The sequence below is a fragment of the Athene noctua genome, chromosome 1 (genome assembly GCF_965140245.1).
Source record: "Athene noctua chromosome 1, bAthNoc1.hap1.1, whole genome shotgun sequence".
NCBI classification, from domain to species: Eukaryota; Metazoa; Chordata; class Aves; order Strigiformes; family Strigidae; genus Athene; species Athene noctua.
This window is the reverse complement of record NC_134037.1, coordinates 115,443,973-115,471,052: the sequence shown is the minus strand read 5'-3', so window position 1 is coordinate 115,471,052 and position 27,080 is coordinate 115,443,973. Positions and strand designations below refer to the sequence as shown.

The 27,080-nt window shown below is 43.9% G+C and overlaps 1 protein-coding gene across 1 annotated transcript in view; it reads right to left on the bottom strand.

The window, feature by feature from the left end:
- Positions 1–12,395: 12,395 nt before the first annotated feature.
- ZC3H6 (zinc finger CCCH-type containing 6) overlaps positions 12,396–27,080 on the bottom strand; it is a 28,876-nt gene continuing 14,191 nt past the window's right edge. Inside the window, exons 4-12 of the mRNA XM_074920013.1 lie at positions 25,971–26,226; positions 23,939–24,060; positions 21,400–21,516; positions 19,789–19,900; positions 19,117–19,226; positions 18,061–18,314; positions 16,937–17,457; positions 16,435–16,674; positions 12,396–14,821 (exon numbers count right to left, since the gene is read on the bottom strand). Coding sequence (XP_074776114.1) covers positions 13,320–14,821; positions 16,435–16,674; positions 16,937–17,457; positions 18,061–18,314; positions 19,117–19,226; positions 19,789–19,900; positions 21,400–21,516; positions 23,939–24,060; positions 25,971–26,226 — 3,234 coding nt within the window. The 3' untranslated portion in view covers positions 12,396–13,319. The remainder of the gene's footprint in view (positions 14,822–16,434; positions 16,675–16,936; positions 17,458–18,060; positions 18,315–19,116; positions 19,227–19,788; positions 19,901–21,399; positions 21,517–23,938; positions 24,061–25,970; positions 26,227–27,080) is intronic.

Sequence of the window (27,080 nt, the reverse complement as noted above, 5' to 3'; positions counted from 1 at the left end):
CTCCGCCCCCTTATTTGGCAAAGCAGTTCAGCACAGGATTTACCAAACTCACAGGAGAAAAGGAGAAGCTAGAAATCACTCCTTTTTTACCCTCTAAAGCTGCACCAACCTCACTTCTTAACTAAAGGTGAAATGGCCGAGGCCCTGCAAGGGATGCGTGTTAGCCAAGGCCAAAGCAGAAGCCTGGGTCTCAGGCAGGCCTGGCGTGAGGACACCTCTAGGTGCCTTCTCTACTCGCACCGCCACTTTCTCCCCACATTTTCCAGGCAACAGCGGTGTGCCCCCCCAGTCCCCTCAGCCCCACGAAGGCAGGCGGGCAGCAGGGAGCACATCCCTGGCACAGCGCGAGGATTAAGGGGCAGGAAGGGCCAGGACTAAACTGTGCAGACAGATGGGCCCCTGGATTAGGCAGATTAGCGGGCAGATTAGCGCCGGGGCCTTCAAACACGAGAGCGGCCTGCAGGGCCCGAGCGGCCCGCGCCCAACGGCGGCCTACAGCTCCCGGCGTGCACCGCGGCCCGGCGCCCCGCCGTGCCGTTCCCGTCCGGCCTCCACCGTCTCCACGGCGACACTGGCGCATCCCGGCAAGGGGTGGCGCATCCCGGCAAGGGGGGGACCCCCCCGTGGCCTCCCACACAGACACCGCCGCGTCCAGGGCCCTCAAGCGCCCTGCGGACCTCCAGAAATCCCGGGGGGGAAGAGGCATCCCCAGGCCCAAGGCAGCCCCCAGCCCCCCTGGAAATGTCCTTGGCCTCGAAAGAGCAGGGGAGAGGCCCACGGGGGTGCCAGCCGTCAGCCCCTACACACACCCTGCCCCACACAGTCTGCCAGCAGGCGCTTGCCTTCCACCCCGTCCACAACAGGAACCTAGATATTGTAACCAAGGTGTAATTAATACCCTCCCCGCCACCCGCTGTGGGTTCATATCCCTGCCCAGGAGCTGTTTGCATGTGCGCAGTCCTGTGGTGGCATGGGCACCCCCACGTCCCCCTGCTGACAGGAGGTAACATCACTGTCACCATCGCCACGCCAGGAACAGCCCAGGACCCCAACCCCAGGACTGTCTGTGCCCGGGTAAGGAAACACCGGCTCTGCTGTCGCTGGGCTTAGATAACAATGGGATCTGTGTAGATGTAAACTCAGGAGCAGCGGATGGACATCCTGGAGACACGGCTGTGCCTTGAAGCTGAGAAAAGCCAGAGGATGCTTTGCGTGCAGGACTACAGGGCCGGGAGTCCACACACAGCAGGAAAGCTGGGGGAAATGCAGGTTGCTGACCTCGTTGCAGAGAAACTAAACCCTTGTTGGGAGAAACTAAACCCTGTAGCATTTCCAAGCTCCTTGTGGGATTTACAGCCAGAAGCTGCCATGCAAATCCAAGGTCACTGGTAAAACTGGTTACGGTTCCAAGGATCCCAAATAATCTCAGGGTTTTTTTCCCTTTTCCAGACAGGACACAATGGAGCCTTTTTATCTCTATGACCTTGGGTTCCTAACAGAAAACAAAGCTATTAGAAGGATCCTCTGCCCGATGGCTGCGCAGCTCTGCCATCTAATCCTCGCCCTGGAATGGGAAGATGGGATTTGTCAGACCTTTCCCAATTTAGGGGAGAATGCAGAAAAATTAGCCAAAGCCACTGAAGAACTTGCTTCTGTTGCAAGAAGGTAAGTTTGCCAGGTGTATCCCAGGCAGATTTGAGGGCTGGGAAGGAGGAAGAGGGGATGGCAAACAAACTGACGGGGAGCCTACCTCTCCTGCCTGCTGCTCCCTGTCTGCACCCCACTGCAGAGGTGGGAAAAGGAGGAGGACGGGATGAGGAACAGGATTAGGAAGGGAAAAGGAGAGATGGGACAAAGTAGGGATATGCGCTTGGAAGGGACATGGCTACGTGAGCAAAACCTCAACAAGCAATGTTTAAGCTTAACACATCTTAAAGTAACAATCAGACAACTGACCGAATGCTTCAGTGAATTTACTAAATGCTTCGGTAAAACTGGAGCCCAAATCCACAGATTAGGTGCTGGCCACAGGGCCAGCTGTTACAGCTAGGACCTGGTAGATTGTAGACACCCTGTCTTAAAGTGTATTGCAGCCACTGCAAATGGTTCTGAAAGAATTTGCAAATACAGCTAAAAATCAATTCAAGACCAGTTAAGGTGGCTAATTGTGATAAAGCCTGAGACCAGTGCAGCATCCTTGCTGCTACCTGCTGAGGCTGGTATTCACGGGATGGCAAAGAGCTGAGCCCCGTGGCTTCTGTTCCAGGTTGGCTGAGGAATCCAGCGATGAGGAGTTCAAGGAGGAGATGCATCCTGCGGCCGAGTCCCTTGTGCTGGCAGGGAGGTGCGTGCTGCTGGCAGCCTGCAAACTCCAGGTACAGCCGGAGAACCCTGGCTGCAGGGAAGAGCTGGCTGCATCAGCAAAGAGGGTCTTAACAGACACAGTGAAGGTAACAGCAGAGGGGGACAGTGCTGGAGCGAGCAGGGAGGGCAAGGCAGAGGTGGGTAAGGGTGCAGCTGTAGGAGGGACAAGAGCTGCCCTCCACCAGCACAGGGGCTGGGGCTTGGGGGAGGCTCCAACTAGAAAAATGGTTGTTTCTTCACCACGTGCTCACTAGGGCAGGTCTGCTGAGCAAAACACACCTTTTCCCTGCAAGGGCTGTGGTGTCATCCTGGCTGCACAAGGGATGAAATAGTGAACAAGGACTCTTGAGCCTTAGCCACTCTGACCACTTTTTCTGCCCTTTTTTTCTGGTTAGATCCTTCAGATCGAAGATACTGCTGGGGTGAGGAGGATCATTCAGGCTGCCAGCTGGCTTTTGGACTGCCTGAGCGTGCTGCGGGATGCAGGGGACATGCCAGGACTGCTGGCTGCTTTCCGGGCCTTTTCCAAGGCCTTGCTTCTGCTGAGCAATCTGACAGCAAAGCGCCTCGAGGAACTTGGAGACTGTCCTCGACAGAAGAGCTTGGCCCAAACTTTGCAGCTCCTTCAGAAGTGCATTCCTTCGCTCCATGCAGCCAAGCACAGCAATCTTAAACACTCCAGGGATAAGCAATACAACCTCTCCAAAGACTGTGCTTTCCAGCTGACGGAGAGGACGATCAAAGAGCTCATTTCCCTGCTCATTAACAATACGGGCAGCAAGGAGCCATGGGAGAGAAGCGGGACCTTCTCCCAGCACATGAGCAGGCTGCTGGCTCTCCTCTCCTGCCCAGACCCAGTACACCTCTCCAAGAGTGAGTTCAGTGCTCACGTGGAAGCGGTCATTTTTTACTGCATGCTTCTAGCAGACTCGTCTAGGCCAGATCTGAAGCTGGACCTGGTAAAACATTGCTGGGTTTTGCTACGGCTGAGGAAGAGCATCTGCAGCCACTTAAGCCAGGAGGAGGGATGGCCAGGGCAAAGCTGGGGAGAAGGCGGCCTGGAGGAGGAGTGTCACCGCATGAGAAAGGAGGTGGAGACTCTTGACCAAGCAGTGCTCACAGCTACTCTGTGCCAAATCCTTGACACCTTCTTTGAGGGCAAGGAGCCCCTGAGGAAGTTAGTTGAAGATGCCCTTAGCCTTGCTGGTACAGGGTGTTTTCCAGCAGGACAAGGAGTATTTTTAAAGAAGCTTCAGCCCCTCACTGCCAACTTCTTCACACACACCCAGCAGATGCTCAGAGCAACAGACTTTGTTCTGGCCAGGTGCACCAAAACCCAAACCACTAGAGAAATGAGAGAGCGGGTGGAGTATTTGAAGAGACTCCTTGCCAGTCTCCCGCCACTGCTCACAGAAATGAGTGGAAATACAGCTCAGATGAGCGCTGCTGAGAAGCTGCAGTCCTTGTACCATGCATGGGCTGGGACAACAGAAAGCCTCTTGTGGTGTTTTGAGAAGACGGTCAGCATGTGTGATTTCCTTAAGGTGTCCATCCAGGAGATGGCCAAGCACAAGGAATGGTGTGAAAAGGCCCTGGAAAGTCAGGACCCTGGGAAGTTCTCTTGGCACGCAGTTCACCTCACCAGTTGGGCTCAGTGGGTTGTTGAAGCTACCACCAGGTATGTGGACAGAGCCACAGACCCCATTTTCAGGAACGGCTTGCTGGTTTGGGTTGAGCAACTGGCCAACTCTATCCCTGAGTTGAAAGCAGTCACAGCCCTTTGCCCAGAGAGACTCTCCTGCCTCCAAACTAGGGACGTCTTTTCAAAGACAGTGAGCTGCCTGATAAATATTGCTCAGCATGTCCAAAACGGGCTGGATGGGTCCAACCACCCAGATATCCTCAGCCCGCTGCGGGAACAAGTGCGAAGCACTGCTGGTGCAAAGTGGCTTGAACTCAGACCATCACATGCTGGGCTAAAAACCCTTACAGAGGAGGCTGCGTCACAAGAAGACATCTTAAGTTGTCCAACTCCACGAGCAGGTAACTCTCACCCAGATGTTGTTCCAAGGAAAGGAGATACACACCCTGTCATTACAGCTCTCCTAGCAGCAACAAGAGCTTACGATATGGACGCTGTCAACACTGCTTGCTCTGCCTTGCTTGAACTCTCCAATGGCTGTATCGACGCTGCAAAGGAAGCACTGCCCATCGCTGAGTCTCCCCAGAAGGAGACACTGGGGCAGTACCAGAGGATTGTATTACTGACATCATGTGTTATTAGCCTGGCCAGGGAAACAGCCCCAAGGCAGCTTTGTTGTCCAAGCAGACTTCTCCAAATGGCATTCACACTCTCAGAAAGGATCTGTGAGACCAAAGACTGCCTGGCAGCCGTGGCAGGCTCTTGGTATAGTCTCTCTCAGCAAGTATTTGGCTTTATCTTGTCGGCTGACTTTCTGAGAGGCAAACAGGCTTTGGATGAGACCATGATGAGTTTAGCAGGAGCAGTTCAGTTAGCAGGAGACATTGCAAGCATCGCCTGTAGTGAGGGAAATCCCATTTCCCTCGATATCTGGGAGAGCTTTCTACAGGTCCAAGCCAAGTTTTCACATGCTCAGATGAACACCAAAGTGTTACTTGAGAAAGCAGTGTCCTTCAAGGGCTCCTGCAGGGTGGGAAAGGCCAGCCTGGAGCTGCAATGTGTCCAGTGGGCCATCAGCATGCACGTCCTGCTGGGCGCTGTGGATCAGTTCATAGGCAGGGACGTCCTCTTCCTGAGGGAGCTGAGGAGTGCTGTGAAGAACAAGCTTTGCTCACAGAGCCTCTTGACTGCTGTGTCTGAGAACTCTCTGAGGCTGCAGGAAGCTGCCTGGCTCTCTTACCTGTCCTGCCCTGAAGACTGTGGTCGCAGTGAAATCCTAGCGCTCAGGGAGGAGATAAAGGTGCTAATGGAAGCGCTGCTGGATGCCTCCAATACCCTCTCAGTGTCTCCACTGCCTACTGACAGCTTGTACATTCGCTTTGAGCTCCTGCAGAGAGACTTGGCCCTCAGAGCCAAGGCATTATTGCTCCACCTGGAGAAGGTCAATACTGAACACCTGCAGGTCATCCGAGATGTCACTGGACCAGCCCTGTCCCCCTTCTCTCAAGAGGACAGGGAGAGGAGCAAACAGGCCTTTGAAGAGAAGGCAAGTCAGCTAATGGCTAACGTTCAGTGGGTCAAAACCACCCTCCAAGACATGCTGGAGGCCAGCACTCAACTGCAATCGCAGGCAAACCTGCTCTCTGTTGCAGAGCACCTCCTGGTCCTCACGTCTGACGCAGTGGGCAGCGCCAGCCAGCTCTTCGAGAGCCGTGGGGACAAAGGGCTTCTGCACCTAGACAGCATTGTCTGGTGCTGGTCAGCAATGGCACACTACCTCGTCACACAGCTTCGGGCTGCCCCGGGAGTCAGCGGGCATGTTCTGCAGCTCATCACACAACGCTTGCGGAATGCAGGGGACCAGCACTTGCCCAGCACAGCCAAGCTCTTCACAGCCCCAGAGCTTGATGCTCTGAGCCACAGCAAGTCAACAGAAACTTGCCCGAGCAGGAGCAGACGAGGTTGTGGAGCTGCCAGGGAGGCACGTGAAATGGTACAGTAGCTTTTTCCCCCCATCAACACTTACTGCAGGGCGATGGTCAGGGCTGTCAGTCAGTCCTATTACTCACACCATGGAGCATTAAGATACGTGATGTTGGCAGGGACCTCTGGAGGTCAGTAGTCCAACCCCATGGCCACCTTCAAAGTTAGATCAGGTTGCTGCCTGCCCTGTGCAGCTGAGTTCTGGATATCTGATCTGACAGGTACTCTTGCATAAATAAACCCATCTCCAAAATGCTGTTTCTGAGGAGCAGGGAACTGTACTGCTCTCCTTCCCCTGAAAGACTACCTGTCTCTGTTGAGCTCCTCACCTCCCCACAAGTACCATTGGGGTGTATCAGCAACTCCACTCCCAGAACAACTGCAGTTGGTTGTCAGGAGCTGGCAAAGGCTGCAGCAACACAATCCAGATTGCTCAGCAGAGTCAGCTCACATAACAGCTACCACCCATTTAGAGATAGCTCTAGGAGATGATGGCATTTGCATTTGGATTTGATAGTCCCACTGTGGGGGAAGGCAGGGGAGTGAAGGGATGGTTGGGAAGGCAGAGCTGAGCCAGCAAGGTGGTGGGCAGCTCACCCGTCTCTTTTACTCGCTAAAAACTGCTCCAGAGACACACAGGCAGAGACTTCTCAGCATCAGTGCACCTGCATGCTCCAGACTTCCCGTCTGTTCAGTTCTTGTCTCAACAGCACCAGAACAGTCCTCCCAGCATCTCCCTTACCAGCGGCCCTGCAATGCATGAGAGACAAGACAGTGACACATGGCAGGGTGGCCCCAGCAAGATGTCTCAGGTCACCAAGGACATGGCAACGATGATGCTTCACATGACCCAGTTCCTGAGGAAGAAGGGCCCCATCATGGTATGGAGTGTTTCACCCCCTCCACCCCAGCTCATCTTTTCCTCCAGAGCGCAGTCAAAGCCAGTGACAGGGCTGCCCAGTGCCTGCTGAAACCCCGGCATTACCCTCCTCTTGTAAGGGTGGCACCAGCTATATTTATGCAAAGCACTAGAAATTTCTTCCTCCTGATTAGATGCAAACTTGGCATCCAGCCCTTTCCTTGTTTCAGAACATATCTGAGCTTCCTGGACACTCCTCTGTCTTGCAGGGAAAGTGGGTTTTTTTGTCTCTTTTTGCCCAAACACATTAATTTCTATTTTGTTTTAGAGCAAGGACCAGCTTGTCACCTGTGCAAGGCAAATTGCTTCTGATGGGCAGGTGTTTGTTAAATTTGGCCACATCATTGCAAAGCACTGCCTTGACAAGAGATGCTCTGCAGAGCTGCTGTGTGCCGCAGAGCAGACCCGCACCATCAGCAGCCAGCTCAGCATCATCACCAGGTGAGTTGCCAGGGTCAAGGAGGCTACTGGCCCCCTTCTCAGAGACGTGCATGGTGGTCTCCAGAGGTCCTTGCTGGATCTGGGCATAGCCCTTAAGAGTTCAGTTACAGTTCAGTGGGCTTCCTCTCCTCTTCTTGTTGCTGTTTCCTCCCCTGTTTTGCCTGCCTCTATGGAAACCTGCTCTGGTAACAATCTTCTGGTTTTGGAGTAACTGACAGAGTTCTAGCCCCACAGGGGAGGCACACTGTCTGGTGATCTTCCAGTAAAATCCTTTAAAATGTCTTCTAAGGGTAAAAGCAGTCACTGCAGAGAGCAAGTCCTCTTCTGAGCTGCTCGTGAGCAACATACAGAACCTAATTCAAGCAGTTTTGCATGTTCTGAAGGCAGCCGAAGCAGCGTGTATCAAAGTAAGTTAATGCTGATGGCATCAGGTTTTGCAAGGTGAGTCCACGCTGTGGGGAGCTCCTACAGCCCAGCCGAGTTATGGGAGGTGGGAGCTGGCTGCCATGGGACCTCTGTTGACGCCAGCTGGGGGTAAACATTCTTACTGTGATGTTTTTATTTTATGCCTTTCTGTCTTGTTTCCAAAGCCCACTCCACATCTTTCCAGGCACTGAATCTGCTCTGTCACTGCTACCAACTCTGATGACATCTTTAGCTGGCCCATTTCCCATTTCATTTCTGGATAGACGAGCAGCAGCATCTTGTTGGAGTATTTATTTGGCAATAGTCTGTGTCAGTCCTAGCCTTTCTGTTGTCTCAAAATGAGCTTTGATCAAAACTCCCAAGAGCTTCCCCTGCAGCTGCCAATGATGGCTGACTGATCCAACTGTAAATAGTTTGAGAGCAGGCTTTATCTGAAAGCACCCAGAAAACAAGTGCAAATACAACCAGACTCTCCACTGATGTGGTTTTTCATTGTGTGCCCTAGCGTTCTATGTAGCCCCACAACTTTTGCTAAGCTTCAGCATGTCTTTTGAGAGAGACACAGTTTTTACTAGAATCCTATTGGATGAACTATCAGCCACAAGGGTGAAAAAGTTCCTCCTGTGGTTACTTGCCCATACTGTTAAAAACATACTATGTATGTCCGTTTTTTACTTTGCCAATGTCAGCCTGAAGTAACTAGCCATTCTTTTATCTTGATAGTCTAGACTACGAAGTCTTTTATGACCTGGCTTCTTCCCTTTGGAAACTTCCCTGCTTATCAATAAACTAACTATACTGCATTCCTCTTATCTCTCTGTAAGCAGTTTTTTTAAGCACTTTTAAGCATCTTAACCATTTTTAAAGCATTAACTGGTAGAGATGTCACACTGCTCACACACACGTTCAGACTTTCGTATCATTTAAACATATTTTAAACAAGTTCGTGTACAATATGTTAACAATATGTTAAAGTATGCAAACATTTTGTCTGATAGGGTTTGCAACAGCCCCCGCCTGACTCAGAAGAAGAAGAAGTAGCTGCCTTCTGCATGCAGTGGAGAAAAAACCTGTTGTGGCATAGAGCCAAGGCATCTTTAAACTCAGACAGGGATGAATTAGGGCTTCGCAAGACTCAGACAAGGGCTGAACCCACCCTGATAGCTACTGTGCAGGAACAATCACCTCAGACCAGGAATTACCCCCAAGCATCCAAAACCTATTAAAGGACATACAATTATGGACAGTGACCTGTAAAAATAGGAAAGGACTTCTGCTGGAAGAGAATCGCATTGCTAACTGGCCTCACCAGAAAAAGTATGGCCTGTGCTGCACTCCTCCCGGCTCACATCTCTTCTCCTAGAGCTGCTCTTGCAGAAGGACTGAGAGTGCAAGGCCTGAAAAGGCTTTTGTTCGCTGGCCGCTCCTGCTGTGGCAAATTCTACCCTGCAGAGACACTCCTTTCTATTCTTCTTTTTTCAGTTGGCAAAAAAGTGATGCCACAAGCTAGTGTATTTCTTAAGAGGCCTCTCTTCCGGGTGGTGTTTGAAGTCGAGTATGAAGATGTGACACCAAGTCACAGACGACATAGGAGTTGGAGAAGAGCTTTAAGATCCCGTGAAAGGGAAAACAGAAGGTGTCCTGTTCAGTAAAATATCATTCACTGATCTTTGTTACCTGGCACATGAGTCATTCTGAAGCCATTGCTCTTGAATCAGAGGCCACCAAGTGGAGCTGCAATTCTTTATATTCACATACTGCATGCCCTTGTCCAGCTGTGAGCCAGCTCTGGTTCTTAGGTGGTCAGTCAGGCTTTTTTTTCTCTGGCAAACATTGATATAGGGAAGACACAATGTGATGAGGTACCTTCATTACATAACTTTCACTAACTGCCTGTTCTTCTGTGTTCTTCAGCACCTCAGATGTGAACAGGAGGATGTAGGGAAGAATTTGTAGCAGCACCAGCAAATCTGGCTGGAGGGAAGGAGCAGGGGGTCCTGTAAGTGACTGATTTGCTCTTCTGCACAGAAAAGCCTCAGAGCTGGTTGGCCTTTCTCAGGCCCTGATCTTTAGCGCACTATCAAACTTTTTAGCAACCATCACCTTTTATTCTAGAGGTACATTCCTAAACGCTGCACAGGGAGGGCAGCCAGATACATAATCCTGCAGAAGAGCCAGTGCACAAGGCGGAGCTCATATGCAAAATACCAATTCAGAGGGCAACATGAAAAAGGCTCTATAAAAGCTGGAGGAAAGAACTGAAGGAGAAGGAAGACTGACTTATGAAATACAAAACAGGAGTGTAATTAAGTATTCTCTACTTTGCAATAATAAATTTATTTTGCAATATTCATGCAAAGATTCATGTTAGAGTCTTTTTATCATGGTAGAAAACTATTAAAACAGGCTACCCAGGGAGGCTAGAAATCTCCCTTTTTATCACAGGGCAGCAAACACCAGGTGGTGATCTAGCAATGCTCAGTCCTTCTGAAGCACAGAGACCAGACAAGATCAGACATGAACATTTTACTCTTGAACATCTCCAGGGCTAGCAGGAGTGGGAAGCATTTTCTCACCTGCTGCCCTGACTCAGCAGATCCTGCAAAGCAATGAGACTTTTCTCCCAAAATCCCTCTCAGCCCCAGGACTCTTTTACCCAGAGTAGAACACTCAATGCTGATGATCAACCATCTCATAGCTTGAGGCTTCCAGAGTATCCAAGACCAATGCCACTGGCTGCCTCTGTTACTGCTCTCCACACCCCTGCTTCGCAGGCTCAGGGGCAGGAGCTGCAAGTGTCCAAGGGAAGTCCTGCTCCATGGCACCATGCTGCACTTGCAGAAGAGTTGGGAACGAGCCTTCCCTGCAAAAGACAATCAATCCACACAGCAGATCAGACTTGACTTGCTTGGTAGCTGCAACCCATTCCAGCCCACCTCGGTGTGGTAGGACTGTCTCCACCTTCCCTTCCTCAGATCAGGTAGTTTAGTACTTGCACCACAGCAATAAATCTCCATGTGTCGAGAGAGAGCAGCAGCAGCGGGCACACCAGAAACTCCAGGGAGAAATCTGCAACAAATAAACCAGCGAGCACAGGCAGACAGAGAAGCTGAGCGGCAGCTGGCAGATATCTTGTGCCGTTGCTGGGGTGGCCCACAGGGATCTGCCAGCTGGGGACGGCTGGATCTGGGAAGGAGAAAGGAGGCCATTACACATGGAGACAACAGGCTGCAAGGACTAGCTGTCCCCTTTCAAATTACATATCCTTACTCTTTCTTTTCCAAAATCAACATCTGTGTTGTATTAAAGATACTGAGATGGCAGTGGATCTCCAAAGCTAGAAGCCAGCACACCACGCCCCTCCACCAAAACACACCCTGCAACTCCACAATGGGTCCACAACTGGACTGATGGCAAACCACTTGGGATCCTTCAGTTATCTCAACTGTAAGGCACATCATTTTGATCTTGGTATCAAAGCTTTTCCTTTGACTCTTTTTTTTCCCGTACTTTCAAAAAACCCACAGAATCCAAATCAGTAATGACACCATCATGACCCTACAAGTTGTAACTTCAGATTAGAACTGCACATCCTGTAAGTACTTTCCATATCTAAATGTGAAACCATGAATTTGGCTTCAATGCTGTCACTTTTTCCTCTTTGTTCCTCTACCAATCCATGTGCTATTTCCAAATTATTTCTATTTTACCCTGCTGTCCAATTCTGCTGGCTTGTTTTTTTGATGAAATTCTTGAACATCCAAACTTGTCACTGCATGAAGTAACAAGAAGTAATTAGGTAGGACTAACAGATTACTCCAAAATAACAACCAAGTTTCATGTCTGTTATCTAGTTTTCAATTAATTTGAGAGTGATTCAAAACATAACATTAATACAGTTTATGGTCTGGGAAATTAGGAAGGCAAATTGAAACTATTATTGCCTTCCGCGATGTTTCCTCTGACATGTTTTGCACATGTAGAAATCAGCAGCTTCCCTCTGTTCGTCTAAGCTTTGCGCATCAGTGCAAGACACTTGTATTCTTGCCTGTTTGCCTCACCAGCACAAGAAACCAAAACCTCAAAAGTTGTAATTAACACTATACTGTCCCAGTTGCACTCATCGCTTGGGCCAACAAACAGAAACAAAGAGGAGAAGGTCCACCAAGGAAGAGGCTTAATGCAAAGAAACATTCCAAGTGGGCGGGACCAGATGGCAATTGAGCAGACGGCAAATTTTTATTGTAAATGCAGCTAGCTAGATATGACTACATTTCCTCTATATAAAAGGCAACCCAAAAGGCAAAACGAGAGGCTTTGAGGACAGTTGTGCTCTTGGCATGCAACATCAGAAATTAATGAACATGCATGACATTTCTTATAGCGATGCTGATCATCGTAGTAAGAGAACAATGATGACTTTCTCCAAATCATGTCTGACCTTGGAACCACGCAGCAAGCTAACTCCATTTGGATTCTGTACGAGGTGGGAAAAAAACCACTACCAACCGACTACACTAAAACCAGTTTTAGTCACCTTTATCCTTCACACACAGCCCTTGCTCTTTCCCCAACACTGAACTAGCTGCCAACATGTCAACATCACAGTCATTACCAGACTTTAACTGTACCCTTTTTAATTTTTTTGTTAAAAATGTCATAAAGACACCATGAATACAAGTACTGCAGTTACATCAATACAAAAAAAGCAAATACAAATTAAGCAGCTGAATACAAAAATACATTGAAATACATGAACACCACAATGTAACTTATAGCACTAATCAGAATTGTGTATACGTGAAAAAATTAAATAAAAATCTTTTTGTATTGGACAACTTAGGTATTCTCCACTTTTAACAGTAACTTTCTTCTAGTTATGTACTTCACAATTTCTTCTATATACAGCATAGAATAAAATACTTTTAAAAGATATGACATTTTAAATCCTCAATATGTGATATAGGTCTCTTTTACACTAAGAATATTGACTGCATGAATAAAAACTGTCAATGTCTTACAACAACTGTTCTGAAAAGGAGGATCAACATTTTCCTTTTAAATCGTTTTACGTAGGTCTTAAATCAGTTAGTAGGTTTGGCTTGATGCGTCAGACAATCCTTGTCAAACAGTGTCTCTCACAGTAATGTACATCATATTGCTTGTATCTATACAATCATACAAATGTGGCAATCATATCTAAATGTTGTTTATGAAAGAGACAGCTCACACATATACAGGTCTTCGGACTTTCTTAATGACTTATTTACAATGAAAGTGCTTTTATCAGCTCTAACACAATACATGGGGGGGTTTCTACATGTCAATTATTAGTCTCCCTGAAATTGGAAAAGTATTATATAGAAAATACCACAGCTTTGCAAACACTATAGCATACTGTATAACTGCATGTGGTTCTGAGATTAGCAGCTGAAAAGTGTTGATAATTATAATTTAAAAATAAATAAAGCAAAGAGGTAAACCAGTTACAAAACAGCAGAAAACTGCAATATTCACAACAGTAAAAAGACTTAAAATCAATTGCTAACAAAATGGTGAAGCAGTTGGATCGAAAGTCTTGAAAACATCCTTTAATGACTTGTCATCTGATTCCCCATTTGGATCACTATCCTGTGTCTGAGTTACCTGTCCAGGCTGTCTAACCTGCCTTGGGTCGCTGTACTGCGGTCTGATTAATCCCGACAAAGCTTGGATAGGAAGATTATGCACCGCAGGTGCAGCGCTGGAGTGTTTAGCCTGAGATTTACTGGTGCTATTTGCTTTATCTGAAGTGGCTTCTGCTGATCCTTCTGTATTTTTTTCCACATTCGAGGCAACCTTCTGCAGTGATGTATCTTCTGAGAGACTGGGTTCATTTTTACCAGAATTTTTCAAAATACTTTTTTTCTGGTTCTCTCCGTTCTCTCCTGAACTAGCTGGAGCGGTGTCCAATGATGAGCTGTGATCTCTCGGATCGTACAAACTAATACCGCTCAGTATCGAGCCTGGAGTTCCCAGCCTCACACCGCTCGATGATAACTTGGGCGCGTACGGAGGCAGAGCATCTGGGTCATGTTTAGCAGTCGTAGCTTCCGAGGGCTGCGATGAGCCAGCAGCAGATCTGGCGAGGCGGGGGTCAAACTTCAGAGGGTGTGAATCCTTCACGACTCCATGATGCGTATCTGCACTTGACAGTCTGTGGAGTCTGGGATCGACGTTTTTTTGTAAGCGAGGATCTCCTAATTTGCTTGAGCTACTGGCATGTGAATCTGCAGATGGATCCAAATAGCCACTCCTGCCCGTTAAGTTGTTTTTTGCCTTTGCAGCTAGTCGTGGGTCAGCTGGCATTGCATTCGGATGGGGATCGTTTTTCAAATTCCGCAGTTTATTAAGTCTCTGGTCAGCAATGAGTGGCGGAAGAGGTAAGTTGATTGAAGAGACGGGGTCAGGCTTAGGCAAAGGTATTGGCAGCAAGTCTTCAGGTGCCCATACAATATGCTTAGCAAAGTTTGGTTTCATCAGGGTAACATCCATTTTAATGTGGCTGAACTGCCTAAGCTGAGATCGGGGATCCCTTAACGTTACACCAGGCAAAGGTTCCAACGGTATCAGAAAAGCTCGTTCTCTCAGTTCTCTTTCTGAGTCCTCTTCATCGTCATCCATCCCTTTCTGCTTGACTTTAACCCCAGTGTGCACATGGTGTAAATCTAGCTTTGCTCCCCCGAGGGACGAGCTGGCATGTCCACCCTCACTGACCTTGTGCATCCGGGGATCTCGTGCAAGCCGTGGGTCCAAGGACGTGGATTCTGAAGGCTTTCTGGGGTTGGACCTCTGAGAAGCCCGCAGCCTCGGGTCAGCAGCTTGGGGCCCTGCACCTTTTTCTTTTGCCAGCCTCGGATCAGTAGGAATACCAAGCATGTGCTGCTCTGTGGAATGTTGTTGCCGATTCCTAAAATTTTCGCTTTGTTTCTTTAAGGTTTTTAGTATTGATTTAACACTGCTCCCCTCTTCCTCTTCACTACTGGAATACCAGTTGACATTGTCATCTAAAAAAAAAAAAAAAAAAAAAAAAATATTATTCAAGCAAGTGATCACCAGGGAATAAAACACATTTACTCACAGAAAGGGTAACTTCTCAGTAAAATCAAGATGAAAAGACCTGGTATTAAATAATCTACCTGTATTATACAATTATATACATATAATACACTGCCTGTATTATAACAACCGTAATCTAAAATGACAAAAATCAATTTCAAAGACAAACTGATAACAAAAAAACTGTGGCTAGTTGACATACTCCCAAGCTTTGCTGCATTCTCTCTACATGTATTGCTGTCAACATTAATCTGGGAAAATAGTCTGCTTTCAAACACTTATTTCTACTAGTGCTAGTAAAAAACACATTTCAAATCTGTATCTCGATGAAAATTACCTTCATTGAGGGATGGTAGAACAGAAAATAAAATGCCACCTTCAGCAGTCTTAAAAACAAATAAATTACAAATGTGGAATGTGTGGAATCCAAATCACAAGGTTTTGGGGAGAGGTCAAGATTCAGGAAGGGAAGAAATAAGAATATTTCATTTTAAAGGATATATTCTCAACTATCGTATGCAATTTACTGGAAAGCCTTATCAACACAGCTGTGCACACATGTCTGCATTCTAAACTTTCCTCCTCAATGAAGGAGACTAGTTGTCATGGCTCAGTAAAACAAGAAACAAAGACGAAGCCCACCACCATCCTCACTATCTAATGCACAGTAACACGTTTCCTCAATGCTAGTTGTACCACACAGGGAGTGACATGCTGTCAGAGGCAGCTAACAGGAGCATTTTTCCCACTATACAGCTTTCCAAACACGCTCTGGACAGGATGACCAGTCACTCTAAAGCACTGGTGAGAAATCTTCAGAGTAGCTTACTCTAGGTCACTCTGGTTTTGTATGTAGCCTGAAGGGCTGCATCTCCAGATCTCCCTCATCATTTCATCAGAATTATATTGGCAAGATCCTCAAAATCATTTGATACAATAACAGCCTTTTGGTCAGACAGAAGATGCATTTCTGGTCCCATAACCTAGCTGCCTCAGAAAAAAGAGCAGCAGGGAGCAGGCCAAAGGACAAGCGTACTCTGTGTGGCTCAATCTGATCAGCAGGCTTACTGCTCTCCATTGTCCAGGTTACAGAAGAGATGCACAGATTGAACACTGTAAATTTCAGGTATCACAGAAGAAAAAATACTCCTCTAGAGAAATGGAATACGCAGAAAAGGTTGAGAGGCACAACTGAATAAATAAAATCTAAGATGCACTTGCAGTACTAGCAGTTAGAAATAATAACCTTTCTGTTTCAATAAGGGATTTTAAGAAGTAAATGAGTTGTCAACAACATTCTAAAAGTGCAAACTATATCCAAAAATTATCCACAGATCTTTCTACTTGGAACTGGAATGCAGCAACTAATTGTATACTAAAACACTGGAACAAACTGGGAAGAAAAGCAAGTACATTCAGCTGAAAGTATTATTTGAGTCGGTACTTGCACATTCACAATAACTGTGAATGGTAATGTGATGAAAATCTAAGTCAACAGATTTGTTCCAGGCTAATACATGGTCAGTAAGTATGTTTGGAACTCTAACAAAATTATCTTTACCTTCGTCTTTGCTCATTGCCCTCTGACCCTGGCTGCTGACAGAGTCTCCATCTCTTTGATGCTTTTGACTAAGTCTCACATAAAGGGCTTTCTGCATTGCTGGAAGAAAATCCGGTACATTAATGGCTGATTTATGGCCCATATGGCTTCCCATACAGTCTGACTCACTTCCACTTTGATGGGACTCTTGAGCCATGAGGTGAGCCTGGTGATCTGTAAATTCTCCATGCCATGTTCCATCTGCAGTACAAAAAAACCCAGTTAGCAGCTATCTTATACAAGCTTTTACAGCAGAGGAGATAAAAAAACAATCAGGCAAAACTAATGCGACTTATATTACATGACTGGAAAGCATCAGCTGAAAAAGCCTATACACTGAAGACATTCTAGGAGGTTTGGTTTTCTATTCCAAATTCTTTCAGCTGCTCAGCTTTGGAGCCATGATATACCTCACAGCTGCAAAGCACCCTGTCAAGGAACAACAATTTTTAAATGTCCTTACCACCAGAGTTATTAGCTGGCTGGAAGTTATGTACTGCTTGATGAGAATAGTAATTGTCATAGAAATCAGCTGGATTCTGAATAGGCTCGTAATTCATACTGGGCTGCCGTTCACCAGGAATCTGCTGGTACTGTGGCCCTGGAGAACAGTGATTCTCTCTTGGCATATTCACCATATGTCCTTGAACTCCTGGAGCATTGTAAGATCCACTGAGACCTGGGGGTGTGAGAGGTGGACCACCTTGCTGTCCTTGCATAGGCATACCAGTCTGGTTCTGTGGTCCAAGAAAGCCTGGTGGAACACCCTGCATAGGAGGACTCTGTGGCATTCCTGGGCCTTGAGGCCCTGCACATGGATGATGTCCTGGAGAACCTGGGTGCATTGGTGGCCCATTATGTCCTTGTGACATGCCTGGTCCTGGCCCTGGACTTGAACCTGGATTATACATATGCTGAGAATGAGGGTCATTTCCCTGAAATGGTGGTCTTGGTGGTGATGCACTGTTATAGAAGGTTGGTGGCCTGTAGGCAAAAGAAAATTAGCAAATCAAACTTTGCACCTACAAAGATCAACAGCCTATTAGCTATCTCCTCCCCCTCCTCACTCTTATCTGATCTCAAGTTGGATAAAAACCTGAAAGAAGCAAAATTACTTTCAGAGAATAACTATAGATATTCATAACACATGACAGAGCTTATCTGAAAGCAGAATGTTTTTCCAATATTAGCACATGCAGAACCGGATGTTTGCTACAACTAATAGTTTTAAACATCCCAAGGCCAACAGTCTTCACTAGGTGTGTCATTGGCTTCAGTCAAGAAAAAGCTAACTAAAGACCTTAGAAGAGAATAAACTTTGCTCATTGTGCAAATGGAGACAGGCAAGGCAGGCACAGAGTCAAAACAGGAGCCAGTGAAACGACTTTCGGGAAGATCAAGGCTCAGTTAGTTCTCTTCTATGGAAAGCATTAAATAAGTAAATAATTATAATAGTAAATATCTGACAGATCATTAACTCAGCAATACACTCAGAAGTATATACTTCTAACAGAAACAAAGAGAATTGTTTAACTATTCATGCAGACATGTTTTAAGGAGAGTTCTACACAAAATCCCGAAACCTACTTTTTTCCAATTTTGTGTGCTAAATCCACAGTAGGCTTCACAACTATTTCAAAAAGAGATGGAATTTTCTTATAATCTCCTGAAGGATCCTGATAATTTTCTATGTCAGACTCAGAAAATGGATATTGCTCTGGTGGGGTAGGCAGAAGTCCAACACCTGGTGGTGGCTTAGGAAGAGGAACTATGCCACGCTTTCTGAGTTCCTCCAGTTCTTTCTCATCTTCATTTTGTGGTTCCTCCTCAGTATTCAAAACCTAAACCAAAGCAGTGTAACAAACATTCCGTAAATCCTGCAGTATATGCAATTCACTTATTCTTGCACTTTTCATTTAAATATAGTTACCTGCTACAAAACTACTATATATTGACATCAAACTGGGACGAATTATAAATATATTATTACTTGGTTTGCAGGATACCAATTCACAGCCAGGAAGAAAACTATTTCTGTAGTCAGGAAGGGATAATTTCACACAGGTCCATTTCCTTTAAACAGTAATTTTAAGTGACAGAAGTTGAAGGACTTAGTCGGAGATTCATAATGAGATTCTAGCATTAAATTCAGGTCACTTTTCTGTTAAGGCCTGTTGTATAGTAACTGCAGAGACACACAAATATCCTACTTAAAACAAAGCCCAGAATTTTGTGAATCATTCAGAGGAAGCATATTTACTCCTTTCTCCACCCTGAGCGCAGAAGTAATTCAGATTATATCTAACTCCTAGGCAGCTAAATTTAGACAACATAAAAGCCACACTTCTTGTTACAGAGTACATGAAGATTTCCACAGAATGGGATGCAAATGAAAGTTCCTGGGCAGAAACATGAATTGCGAAAATGAGTGAGTCTGATATAACTAAAAATAACTGCATAATTGATGACAAGGTGAATTCCTGGTATTTAACCTGGTCACAGACTTACTGTGCTAAAGAGCAACAGGAAAGTTTAACATCATTCATGTTTAGCATCACACTCCCTGAGAATCTCACAGCAATTTCCAGCAATGCCCCCAACTTGTTTTAGCCACAAACTTTATGTTGACAGTCTACGACTTACCTTATCCAACAGCTCTTTTGTTTCTGCAGTCAAGGGAGCATGAGAAAATTTGCACTTATCTCCTTGATAGCATTTTGCTCCTGTATGGTAGAACTTGCAAGGGAATTCATGTAAGCAATGTATTAAGGATTCCTAACAAAGGCTGATTTCTAGTTTGCACCGTTTGACAAGTTTATGAAATTCAGCTGTCAACTATCCTTCAATTCTTTCCCAGTACTTAATCTTTTCAAAGCAGTATCTTAAGAATTTTTAAAGCTAACAACCAACTTACCTCCTAGTTCCATTTAACATTCTACTAATAATTACATTACTGTGGCCTTAACATTATATTTGATTGTAAAATTGAGATTTAAAAAATTAAGGTCTCAAAACACAAGTCCTTTACAACAAACAAGAACAGATCAGGGTTTTAAAAGTATGCGGAAAAAATCATCTAACTTCAGAGGATTTTATCTTTTAAACCATTAAAAATTGTTAAAACCAAAACCATACCAGTAATTTAATACATATTTTCTCCTCTTAACTATTTGAGCAGAAAAATAATCTTCTTGTAGTATATCTACACAGACTTTGGTGTAGTCTCTTAAGAAATAGCTACCCTTAAAAATCACATCAATTAAGAGCAAATTTAAACTTTCAATTTAATTCAAGTGGGGGTTTTTTAAAGGATATTGTGCAAATAAATGCAATTCTCTCCTTTGGTGCAGTAACCCTGTATGTAAAACTTGCAGATTTCTTTCTTCTTTTCAATCTCTGCATCATGATCAAATTTACACTGCTCTCCCTATAAAAAGAAAACAAGAAAAAATATTATCAATCTGAAATGCTGAGTAATTCCGTATCATATTTAAAGAAATACATCCTCCTCAGCTGAACTTAAACTTTTTTATCTTCACTAACACATAACTGCGTTATAAACACATCCCTAAAAAATTGTGCATGGGGGCCTGGACATAGAGAATTTCTTAATTCCTAAATCAGGATACAAAGAATATATGCAGTGGTCACAGAAAACAAGCTGGTCTTACTGTACCAGTTCTCTGTGTCCACCTAGCAATTAGCATTAAAAAGGCATTTAAACAAATAATTTACTGAAATTATTGTCCAATTAAGCAATTACGCACTTGATCAGAAAACCCAATTCTGTTTTAAGGGTGAGTGGGAGAACTTAAAAAAGTCCAACAAGCAAGGTATAAGATTCTCCCATGTGGGAAAAACAGAGTCCAAATAATATCAAATTCATATCAATCATATCATGGTATATGTTAGGATTACTTTGTTGGAGAGGGGTTTTTTCCATATTGTTTGTATTTATTTTCATGAAAAATATAAGAAGTGCTCTTTCAGCCACTTGTTTTAAAACTGAAGGTGGCAGCAAATACTCATCTTACTGAGCACAGGATAATATATAAAGGCAACACAAAGTTATTGTTTTCAATTCCTACACCCCCACCCCACTCCCCCCGCTGTTTTGAGAAAAAGACATACTAATTTGCACCCTTACTTTGACCATTTGAAAAAGAAGTAGAAAACATTCTATCTCTAAATACAGAGAAACTAAATATAAGAACTCACTTGCATGCAGTTTTTTTCTTAAGTATGTTTTATAACTGACTGAACTAGTCTAACATCAGAGGATTCAACTCCACAGCAGCATAAGCTTCAAAATGAAGCAATAGCAATTTTTTTTATGTAATAAGAGACTGTCTTGCTAGGCCTTTTGCTTGACAGCTGACTGCTCTGAATAGTATTCTCTTCTTTCTGCTGCCTTCCACTTGCTGGCTGAAGGAAGATGACACTTTGGTAGGGCAACTATTACTACAACCCCACTTTTTACTTTAGAAATAATTTCACATAATTAAGCAATTCCTTCAATGTTTCAAAATTAGCAATAGCACATAAAGGAGAAATAATCTAATAAATTTAGAAATCATTGCCTATTTACAGATTTTATACTTGTAAAGTTTGATGTATGATACATATGATACATTGTCACTGTAAGTTTATGACACTATCACAGATATTTTTACTGTATATACTAATAAGCAAACACAGGAATTTTTAACAGAATTTGTTATAATTCAAAATGTGTAACAGAAGGGGATATTTTTCCACAAGTACTTCTGCTAGCATTTATCTATAAATACTCAAAACATTAGTAATCAAAACACTGAGTTCTAACATACAAGTTTTCTTTGCATCAGCTGAAGTAAAAAAGAACAGAGCATCTTCTCCCCTTCCTGACACCAAAGAAGCAGACTGACAGACACAGTACATAATTACCTTAATACACCTCCCTTCAAGGAAGTATTTACAAATTTGTTTGCCTTTGTGTTCCACTGTATGCTGATTTATGAACTCCTGACTCATATTAACCCATTTCTTCACTGGTTTGCCATCCTGTAAGAAAAATGAACATCCTACTGATGCTTACTTATTAAGCGCAGTTGCAAAAATATTAGTGCATACTTGGTGCACTAGTTACCCCAAAATAGGATTAACTACACCATGATTTATGTTCTTAACATTATTATGCCACAGCTCAAAGTAAAGGTAAATACAAATTATTTTTCTTAGCTGCTTTAATACAGAATCTTTTCTATAAACACAACCAAACCAGAAACTTCTCACAACAGACACAAATAATTTCACTGAATGGTCAAAGTATCTCACATTTCATTTGACAATGCTGGAAAGCCGGGCTGACTCCTGGCACCCACCAAGCCAGTGCCAACTGCCCTCAGATTAAGAGCACCTCTGCAGACAGCTAGAAGTTGAGTAATCAGCCAGGATTCTGGACCACCATCTTAGCCACAAGGCTATACTTTGCCAATCCTTCCCCTCTACGTTCTTCTCATGTGATTGTTATCTATGGATTACCTACCTTCTTTTTTCTCCCTTTTAATAACCTGTTTGCTTATACCATGAGACAAAGCAGAGAGGAAGCACAATTCAATCATGACCTAACACGTCAGATTATGTACCTGGTGAGGCAAGTAATTGTTCCCTCTTATGATTCAGTTGCCATGTGGCATCTGCACTTGAGAAACTAAAGAAACCGCAGTAAACTCCTCTAACTAGAGAGTCTGCGACAGGTGTTGAGGGGCCTGGTAGAGCTAGCAAAATCATCAGGTAGATGGCCTTTAGTGAACCGCTGTCTGTGACACTGCAACAGAAGGTAGCAGAAAATGTCCTCTTCACACTGCTAAGTGGTTGCCTACTGATCTGATGAGAGAGGGAAAAAGGCTTTTCCCATTTCCCTTTTTCATAAAAATGAGCAGGTATCTCACTGCTGCGTAGGAAACTTCTGAAACAGAATGGATGTGGTTCTCCAGAGTCATCACACTGCATCAAGAGCACACACAACCAACAGCACACCAAGTGTCTGGTCTCATTTGGCTTGGCAGATTAAGCAATGTCACAAAACATTAGCACTAAGGATGATTTCCAGATTTTGTTGACACTGAGAAGTAGAAATCTTTGAGCTAGAAATGCTACTCCTGGATCCATCAAGATCCATTTTCTACTCCGAACACATTAAATCCAGAGAAATCTCAGGTGCTTCAGACAAAGCAGCTTTAAATCTAATAACTGATCCTCTTCAAGATTAACACACATATCACATAAACACAAGGGTCCAAGTCTCTCTGGGAGCACTGCAAATCGGATCACTGCAAATCAACGACTGTCCCACACCACAAAGCACTTGAAACAACGGTCTGAGGAAGGTTGAAATGCTCCAACCATGTCCCAGAGAATCCCAGGGATGTCGTTATGCAGCTCAGGACTCTTGGCGGTTACCCCTCCACACCACACAGCTCAGTGTCTGCATCACAGAATTCATTATTTCACTGTAGCCATGAGCCCAGCATTTTGTTTTCAGCCTGCTGGGACCTGCCTGCAGCTGCCTCCTCACCTCCATCATTCCCTGCGGCTTGGGAGATGGGGCTGGAGGACAGGGCATGCTCTACAGCAGCAGGAAGGAGTCCTATAAAGGAGGCATCATCCTAACAGATCAAATGGCTGCTCTATTCCCTACCACACACAGGGCAGGGAAAGGAAAATCTGATCAGGACCACCCAGGAGCCCCAGAGGTAGGTGAGATGGAGGACAGGAGGAAAAATTAACATGGTTGAATCACACATCACCACACTAGCAAGAAGCCAGCCGTGTGCATTCTTGAGTGCAAGAGGGAGGAGAACCACAGACATTTTAGTTGCAGTATACAGACTTAAATATGATTTGGCTTAAATGCTTTTCAGCCATAGACAGATTTGATCCATTAATATCAATTTTGTATTGTTTTTCATTTAAATGAAGACCGGAGTGAGAAATTTACAAATACTGTGGCAATACTGAACACTATGTTTTCTTGAATTCCTATGCAAAAAAGTACTAAATGAACACCAAGGTCACGTGTATACTAATTTCCACAGTCACAGCTATGGAAAGAGAAGGAGAATTCTTCACGATTCAGATGGAAACTGGAAAAAGCTGTCTATTTGCTTTGCCAAAAAAATCTGAGATGAACTGGTAGTAGCAAAACATCTTATTTCAGATACAGTTAACACTGAAGTTCATGCACCATTCAAAACCAAAGCTCATAAACCACTTTCTGCTAGTTTCTCATATTTCCAAGAAAAACAAGAAAATTATGTATTAGCTTATCAGGTATACTATATACATCAAATGTTGGAAAATTCTAGTCTTTTTCTAATTAAAAAAGTTTAAAAATACATATTTCTAAATTCTATTCCGTTAAAGCAAAGCATCCAGTCATTTGTAACAACTACATTTGGAATTCAACTTTAATCCCACATACCTCATGAAAGCCATCAGATCCTTTATTGCCCCCTCTTCCCCGTCCACGATCTTTGCGCTTCAATTTCTTTTGCATTCCACGCCCTCGACCAACATTGTAATTATTACCTCTTTGAGAAATACCTGAAAAACAGCAATGACCTCTTTAAATGATCTCAGAAAATAAAGAAAAATAATTATCTAATGACACTGAATAAAGACAACTCTAATAAACTAAACAGCTACCGTTTTGCAGTCTGAATTCCTAAATACTATCTTGAATCACGAGTTGGTAAGTACAGCTACACCAGCCAACTGTAATTCTGTCCAACTGCCTGCTCTTTGAAAAGCTCTTCAAATAAACAGCAGACTGAAAAACTGAATATAAGATTAATCTTGTTCAAAGCAGCATCTTGCAATTAGAAGTGTAGATTTCTAACCAGCCCAAATACTTAAAATATTTTGTGTCATTTGGTCACTTTCTGAACACAGAACTAACCAGTACAACTGACACCCAGGTGTGTGTGCATTTTTCATTGTCACAACATGCAAGAAACCTGAGATCATAACCTGAGAAATATAACAAAACAGCTTTGAATATAAAAATATTTAATGGTAACTGCTTGGAAGACTCAAGATAGTAGTTGTCTAGCCAGCAGCATGCCAGAGAAGCCATGGTCTCAACTGAAACCACTGAGACAAAATATCTGCTTTCTCATCAATTTAAAACAAACAAACAAAAAAATCAATTAGAAAGTTCTGTGGACATCACAGCCACTTCAGGTGGCAGCCACCCCATGACAGCAAGGCTGATTCCAGTGAAAACACCTTGACTTCATCACAGATGACTTGCAGACAGAGATTTTGAAGCACTATTACCAAGCAGCACATGAAAAAGCCATTCTTGTCTCAGCTATAAAGATTCTGCCAACATTCTGCCAGTTTGTTTTTATTGTGAACCAAACTAGAATACAGTAATTCTTCACTGTAGTAAATGAAAGACGCCTTACTACCTTTGTATAACACACAGTATCTTCACAAGAACTACTAAGGTATTCATACTGTCATAGAAAACCCTACTCAGATTTTGCCTGGGAAACAAACCTTTAGCCATGATTAAAGGGAGAAAATGATGCAAACTCAACTGACAGTTTCTGAAATAAGAACTTGATCTCATAGAAAAAGGGCTGAGAACAAGTTAAGCATTTCTATATGGTGGATCAGGATATCTGTGTCAATGGTAAACACTGCCTAACCTTCCACACCCCATGGCAATATGCAGTAATAAAAGACAACCAGAGTGTCAGAAGTCCCTTCATAATATGGAGGTGTAAGCTGGCTCAATGAATTGCACTACAACAGTAAGGAAATGATCAGACACCAAATGAAAGGTGCAAACAAGAATGCTTGCATAACCCGGCTTATATAAGTAAAGCATGAAATAAGGGCAGCAGGACTCTTTCAGGAATATGTTGCTCAAGAACATTTTTTCACCAGCATTTGTATCAGTCCAGCTTTGAATGCAAGTTGTGAAAAGAAAAATAAAAGTATACTAGCATACTTGTGGGGTGTACTGGTAGAACTAGTCAGGCACCTATCAAAATTTCTAGGTATTTAATATTTAACCTGAATTAGGTTTTGGAATTCACATATTTACATTCCACCAACCCCACCCCCCCTCACCAAATCAAGTTCTATTTCAGACTTTCAGAAACTACACCAGAAAGTAATTTTAAGAGCCCTACGATTTCTTACTCAAGCAGTTACACAACAAAGATCTTGGCTCTTTAATAGGGTTTTATTTGTTTATTTACTACATACATATTACCCAATGCTTGATCTTTTTCTTCAACATATGCATCAGTGCAACCATATGATATTATTCCTTCCCAGTGAGCAGCATTATCACTCACCGACAGGTGACTGCAAGCCCATCGGAAAGCCACCACTGGCAGCTTGCTTCATTCAGCTCTCAAGACAAACATCCCGAAATGATGCATGATACAACTGCTGCTACCATCCAGTACTACAGTGAACGATTCAAATTATCTTACCTTTCTGGATCCCTTTCATCCCCTGTTTTTTCACTGGTTCTTTCGGGAATGGAGGTCCTAAATCAGTACTGGAAGTCTCTTTAGCTTGCCTGTATTGTTTAAGCTGATCAGCAAAATCTTCATCCTTTTCTTCCTCATTATAATTACCAAAGTTTTCATCACTGTAATGACTATAGTCGTCATACTCCTTACTTTTTACATTTTTTTTATGTTGCATTTTCTGTGAACTCATGTAATTTCCTGATACGTGGCCATGCTGTATGAAAGGGATTGCATTGTTTAGAAGCAACTCAGTATTTCGGAAAACACCCCTCCAAATGCTCTACAAAACCAGTTGGTTTTATACTGGTTTATTGCCATGCTGTCTACCAGATCTGCACAAACAAGCATCAATAATACAGAGTGAAAAATCAGTACTACTTTTGATTCTGAATGCATCAAAATTGGAAGAAAGATAAAAAAGATCAGCTTCAGCATCTATACTCCAGAAAACTTCTCAGTGAGACTGACAAAGCATTTTATAACATACGCAGTTCTAAGTGTTCTAAGTGCTACTTAGATGAACTGTGATTAAAATAAATTTTTTCCATTCATGATCTCCATATCCTGACAATGTTGGACACAGATGATGCAACCTGTCATGCCTCTCTGCCAGTCAGGATGAAATACTGCTTATCACCACTCCTAATCCAGCACCATCCCTTCTCCCATTTCTTCAGTTTTTTAATAAATCAGGCTGGCTCAGAGGTTTCTGGAATAGTTTCAGGCTAAAAGGAAAAGTCTCCTCTCCTCTGAAGTACCAGAATTTCATCACACTAGCTGTGGAGAATGGCATTCTATCTCACCCAGTGGTCTCAGGAGGGCTATCGAGCTGCACAGACTGAGAAAAGCCAGGACAAATTGAACGATAAGAAAACAGAACTAACTCTAGATACTTAAAGGTGACTTTTCAAGAGTTGTCTCCTCTTGGTATGGTCTAAATCCAATACAGGTAATAATAAAGATATCTTAGTTGTTGCCTGATGGAGGGAAAAATAGTATCAGGCTTGTTTACACCACCTACGTTCATGCCACAGATAATGCTTTACATTTGGAAATCTACCCAAGGAG